The sequence below is a fragment of the Pteropus vampyrus genome, unplaced genomic scaffold, assembly GCF_000151845.1.
Source record: "Pteropus vampyrus isolate Shadow unplaced genomic scaffold, Pvam_2.0 Scaffold40, whole genome shotgun sequence".
Taxonomy (NCBI): domain Eukaryota; kingdom Metazoa; phylum Chordata; class Mammalia; order Chiroptera; family Pteropodidae; genus Pteropus; species Pteropus vampyrus.
In genome coordinates, this window is record NW_011888821.1 from 5,328,032 (window position 1) to 5,334,164 (window position 6,133).

General features: G+C 41.4%; 1 protein-coding gene across 5 annotated transcripts in view; it reads right to left on the reverse strand.

The window, feature by feature from the left end:
• Positions 1-3,482: 3,482 nt before the first annotated feature.
• CPPED1 (calcineurin like phosphoesterase domain containing 1) overlaps positions 3,483-6,133 on the reverse strand; it is a 106,665-nt gene continuing 104,014 nt past the window's right edge. For all 5 annotated transcript variants that reach the window (XM_023529639.1, XM_011358386.2, XM_011358385.2 and 2 more), the window contains one exon: positions 3,483-3,967. In XM_023529639.1, coding sequence (XP_023385407.1) covers positions 3,738-3,967 — 230 coding nt within the window. In that variant the 3' untranslated portion in view covers positions 3,483-3,737. The remainder of the gene's footprint in view (positions 3,968-6,133) is intronic.

Here is a 6,133-nt window from a genome sequence, read left to right on the forward strand (position 1 = left end):
AGTGCAAAGGGCAGTGGGATGGTCAACTCAAGGGCAAGGCCATACAGACGAGGCTGGCAGGTGGGTATGGGGCAGAGCGCGGGGCCTGGGCAGTCTCAGGAAGGGGAGTCTGGACTATATTCCGGATGAGGTGCCAAGTTACTTTAATGAAAATTACTTTTCGAAGACAAGTATCAGAATAGAATGAAAGGTATCTTGTAATTATTCATATTCAATCAACTCTATTCACATAGATAAAACCTAAAGGAAAAATTCAATCTATATATATGTGTTTACAGTCACTTATGTTAAAAAAAATTTGGAAATAGAAATCCATTAGAGGAAAAAGAATTTACTCAGTAAAATGTTCTCTAGAAAGATGCTATAAGTCATTATTCCTAGAAAAGAATTATAGACATATATGTCTATATGATATATATGTCTATATCCATCCAATGACATGACGGTATTCTTCGAAGTTATAAAAAAATCAATATTACCTGTCAAGTACTATCTTTTGCACGTACAACCAAAACTGCTAAGGTTACCTGAACAAGAAATCCCTGGTGTCTATTACACAAAGCTTTTAATAGGACTTGCCTTGACAATTTCCTCCTAAATCATCTTTTCCTCCCCGAGCTCAATACATTATCGCTACTTAATTTCATGACTACACAAAGCTGTTTTAGGCACTACTTGGGGAATAAGTTTTAAGAGTTCAAGTAAATGCAAATGATGTTTTTGCTACCTTTTCTCAAAAGATTTCGCATTAGAATAGAGATTATAACATTAAACTATTATATGTGTTGAGTTTCTACTTATATATATATATAACTCAGTATCTTATGCAGGAACAAAAGACAAATGGTTGTGTTTGCCTTGTAATTCTCTATCAGAGACTGACAACCTCACAATGCTGAAAAGCACAAGCTATTATGAAATGCTCTGAGCGCTGTCTCTGTAACGTTTACTAGACTTTCTTCCTTCCGTTCTCTAACCTCAGGAGAAGCATGACTGAAGACTAGAGATAAACTTACTTATTGTAAAATGTGAATGCAGTTAGATGATCATCTCCCCTCCCCTCTTCTTTACAACCCAATTTCAGATCATTTTACATAACCTTTCCCGTTGGCAGCCCCTCGCCTGGAGAGAGTTTCAGGGTTCCTACTCTCCGGGGTGGAAGCGATAAACACGGATTGCAGCATCACCTGACAAAGCATTTGCTGTATTTACCACGTGGGCAGAGCTGTGCCCTGCGGCCCGTCACAGTTCGATTCTGTTTCGCAATCTCCTCCTGTGGAAATCTCTGTCTAGAACAACCTGCTCTGCTCCTTGGATGGGCTCTGCCAACCTGAACCTGATGCAATCGGAGAAGGGTTCTGGGCCCTGCCTAAGCATTTCAAACTCCCGGATGAAGTCCCAGGGCCGCCAGTTAACACTGGGTTCTTGCCCAGGAAAGACGGTCAAAGGTGCTGCATACTGCAGTGTGGCCATGGGCTGAGCTGGCACGAACCTCTCACTCATGATCAACTTTATCCAGAAAAGAGAAGGTAGTATTAAGGAGCACGGACTTGACAGCTGGACTGCTTGCATCTTGATCCTTCCCTCCCCACTGATGAGCTGCATGACCTTGGCCAACGGCCCCACCTCCCTCAGCCAAAGCACTGAAAACAGGACTCAGCACATAATAAAAACACAACACCATAGCACTTATGAAAGAGTGTTTTCTTGTTTTTCACAGTATGAGGCACTTTTTTAAAACTTTTTTTTTTTTAAAGGACTCATAAGTGAATGCATTGGTAATTATCTATTATCAGAATAATCCATGTTTACCTACGAAATCATTTCCTCACTTTAAATGCCCTTACCGTTGGTGAATACTGCTGTTTGGTTACTTTAAAATTTCATATGACTCCCTATTCTTAGCATATTCTTGCTGAGTTTTGAATCAGTTCTTTTACTTCCAAGGTTTCTAGGGAAGACTTAGTGAGGTTCATTTCTATTGCTGTTAATTATCTCTGGTTCCTCTCCAAAACTCAAGTGCCACAGTCCAAAGCAATTTGCACACGTACGCGACAAAGATGGCTCCATCAGGCCACAGTGACTGAACTCTTCCCGATCCCCGCCGCCCCCCGGAGCTCCACGTCTGTGTTTATGATCCTGGTACACGTACATGGCAGCTCACCCTCAGTGTTACGATATCCCAGGCAGCAAACATGTGGCTTATTACTTATGATGCCACTTACTGACTTCCTCTTCTTGAACTTATATCCACACCTGTTGTAAAGGAAAATGAATACAAAGCAAGAACGCAGCAAAACACTAAAGAGCATTCTAATTTGAAAAAATTTTAAGCTTCCCGTGCCGCATAACAACGAGCTACGGTATGTCACCATCGGTGGTATAATTAACTTCTTGTCTTTTGTTCTTTATGAATTTACATATCCAATTATCTTCCTATTTAATTTCTCGTGGTTTTGCTATGTCGACTACAACTTTTTCACAAAAAAGTCTTTTAATTTAAATGGACTTTGCAGTTCATCGGTACCCAGTCGGTTGTTACCGGTGTTTTAAGATGACTGAATGCTATTGCGTGACGCTGTGAGACGTTCTGGCAGGATTGAGAATACCTAGGCTCCTTGTCCACCAGGATGACTGCTGAAAAAGACGACATAGGTGAAATGACACTGTGGTCGGGAGTTGCCGAGAAGACGCAGCAAAGCAGACTGTATGAAAACAATGCTGACTTTAACCATCCACGCTCCACCACACTGGTGAATTTAATCGGAGTTGGCACCAACTAAAACAACGTGGCTGAAAGAAGTTTTTAAAAACCCCACCGGAATTTCTGCTTTTTTGCTTGTCAGACTCTGCATCGATTCTTGCTTCTTCCGTCCAAGTGGACACAGTAAAGAGTCTCATGGATGGAGGGTCATTCTGACCGCACGAGGGCACCAACCTGCAGTTACGGCAGCATCGAATGGGAATGGCAATGAACTCAGGACGAGCTGCCGAATGACTTTAGGGCTCTGCTTCCAATCCCGTGGATGAGATTTTTACATATGGCTAATTTATGTGCAAAGGTGACGTTTCTAGTCTCCAGGAGGGCCAACTCAAGCTCTGACTTGTATCAACTGCACCATCAGCAATCATAGAAGTCTCAGAATTTAACAGCTACTCGGCTCCTTGTTAAAATGTTGGCTACTCGGCTCCTTGTTAAAATGAGCCTACATGGCTCTGGCCGTGGCACACACTGTTTGTCTTGTTGGGAGAGAAAAGGAATGACCTCTGTTTTGCCAGGTGTGGAGCCATGACCACAATTTAACACGCTCAGATGCAGTTTGTTCGAGGAATTATCAAAGATTGCACGTGAATATCGAGTTGGGATTGAGATCCGCTGGTAAACATTTCGCTAAGTGCTACCTGAAAACAATCTAATTCAAAAACAGAGAACTCCAGAAAGCTGAGAAACACATCGACAGGAAGAGTCACTCAGACACCCATGCAGAGATATTCCATTATCATTTATTCTTTTATTCCCAGCCTCCAACCCCATCCCTTTTTCAAAGGGAAGGCAGTTCTCTTTCAAATATAATTTGGGATCGGACCCAGCTCTCTGACTTACGCGAAAGGACATAAATTCACAAATCTGCCTGGTATACTTTTATATTCAGTAAGTGGTTGTGTGCAGCTGCTGTTTCTGGCAAAATGAAGAGAAAAAACTGGGGAAGGAAAAGTGAATGGACCATAAACAGCAATCATTTTTTCTTCATCAAATTCATCAGGTCGTCTTCTATTCCTCTCTCACTCAGCTCATCTAAACTGTAGTACCGATGAATGATTTTCTCAGCAGTGACCACCACGACTCGGAGCCCATGGGGGTCTTGGCCCAACTGGCATCCGATGGCAGACGACACCACCATTTCAAGGTTCTGGTAGGTGCCCCCGGCATTTCTGTGGTAGTGGCCTGAGAATACAGCTTTGACACCTGTGGGAAATGGAAAAAAAACATTAGGGGGCCAAAGACTTCCATTCAGGTGATCTGGGGTACCAATGTTTTCTGTGAACAATAGGATATTATTATAATAAATGTATACTATCACTCGGTATATAATAAACAAGAGGGCAGCGTATATGACATCCAGAATCTTTTCAGGGATAACTCATATATACAATATGTTATTATCACATTTGTCATGACTAGTACAGGAAAGTACGAGGAAACAAGAACAGAGAAGAGAAGATGATTGGGGGGGATGAAGAAGCCTGAAGGAAATATTACGAAGACCATATAAGCAGCCCTACGATGGAAGTTATATGTCTACAAAAAATAACGTTTATGGTGTTCTAGTCAAGACAGCACAGCATGTTCAATATTTAATGTACAGCCTCCACTCTAAACTTAAAGCAATGATGGATACAACATAAAAAGAAAAGCCAAAGGACAGAGGCATCCTCAACACCAAATAAATAGCACTATGAACCAGAAGCAAAACAGAAAGATCTGTGGATCAAGAGCAAAGCAGGAAGGCAGAGCAATGAGAGTGGGGTTACACTGCTGCCCCGAGTTAAGCTTTTAGAAGATAATCGAGACCGAAAGCAATTTCTGAAAGACAAGCCTGGCCCCCCGTTTATGGAAGGAGACGAGAAGACTGCTGATGCCCACTGCCCGCAGTGCTGCGCTGCTGCGTTTAACAAGGACTCCAGGGAAAAAGGGTGGGGGGTGTAATTTGTAATGTTTCCTAATAGCCACGGTTTAAACACTCTTAGGAGGGCTGACTTCAAGTCTCCACGTGACGTCACGGAGCCGGAAGTGGGAAGAGATGCCGCGGGTCTCCGTGACGCGGTGCTTCCGCCGGCAAGCGCAGGGAGCGGCCGTGGGGGCACGGACGATAGTGATTCGTGACCACGTAACTAGAAAGCGGTAAGTTCCGAGTATCTATTACCTTTTCTTTTGAAATGATTTATTTAATGACGAGTTTATGTATAATTTAATTTTTAATAATGGCTGTTTAACAACCAGTTCACAAAATTCCTTAGTACTTACTAATTCGCATTCGGAGCTGGTAGGTGCTGTCCCCAGCACACCACGGGGCTGGGGCTTATAGCTGCCTCTGGGTCTGGGCGGGAGCAAGACACGGTCTTAAGTCCAGGGCTGGAAACGTTTTCCCAGCATTGCCGTGGGCCAAGGGCGCTGAAGCACTATTACAAGGCCTGGTCCCAGGTGGGGGCCGGAGTAGAGGGAGCCAAAACCAGTAGACGGGGGAAGTTAGTCAAGAGAGAAAGTAAGAAAAAAACGAAAACGAAAAAATACCTCTTACTCAAACTGAGCCTGAAATTAAAAAATTCCACGAAAAAAATCTCACGCTGTGTCTACAAACTCTTCAATTAGGAACATGAATTCACTCCAGATGAAATCAATGATAAAATACTGGAAAGTATTTTAAATAAATGTATTCAGGATATCAGAAAATCCTTAATAAAGGAGTGATATCCATTTAAAAAAAAACAACACATGTTATGAAACAAAACAAAAAAAAAAGGCATGAATTGAATGAGAATAGCTGGTAATAAAAATTTAGAAATGGACATAAAAGATATAACCATTACAATTTAAAACAAAAACAATCTCAATAAGCAGCATGAATTCTAGACTGAACACTATCAAAGAAGAAATTAATAAACTAAAAGGTAGAACTGAGGACCGGAAGACAACACAGAGACCCAGACCTACAAGCAATATAAAAAAGCAGTTCAGAGAACCCAAGGGTCAGATTAAGAGGCTGCAATGGATGCTTAAGAGGATTTACATCCTCCACTGAGGATGTAATAATAGTAAGATTATGAAATGGTAAAATAATAGTACATGATGAAATAATAGTAAGACTAATTCCAAGAAATAATAGCTGGGAATTTTCCAGAAAGAAGGAATATATGAATCTTCAGATTAAAAGTATTCGGTAGGATAAACAAAAGTCAATTTAAACTGACATATACTATAGTAAAATTGTGGTACATCAAAGAGAAAAACCTTAAAAAGACATCATGGTAAAAATATTACAAAGGAATGACAATGTGAGAGCAGGCATCTCAGCAATAACAGAATTAAGGAGCCATACCTTTAAAATGCTGAAGGCAAGTAACTATGAACCTC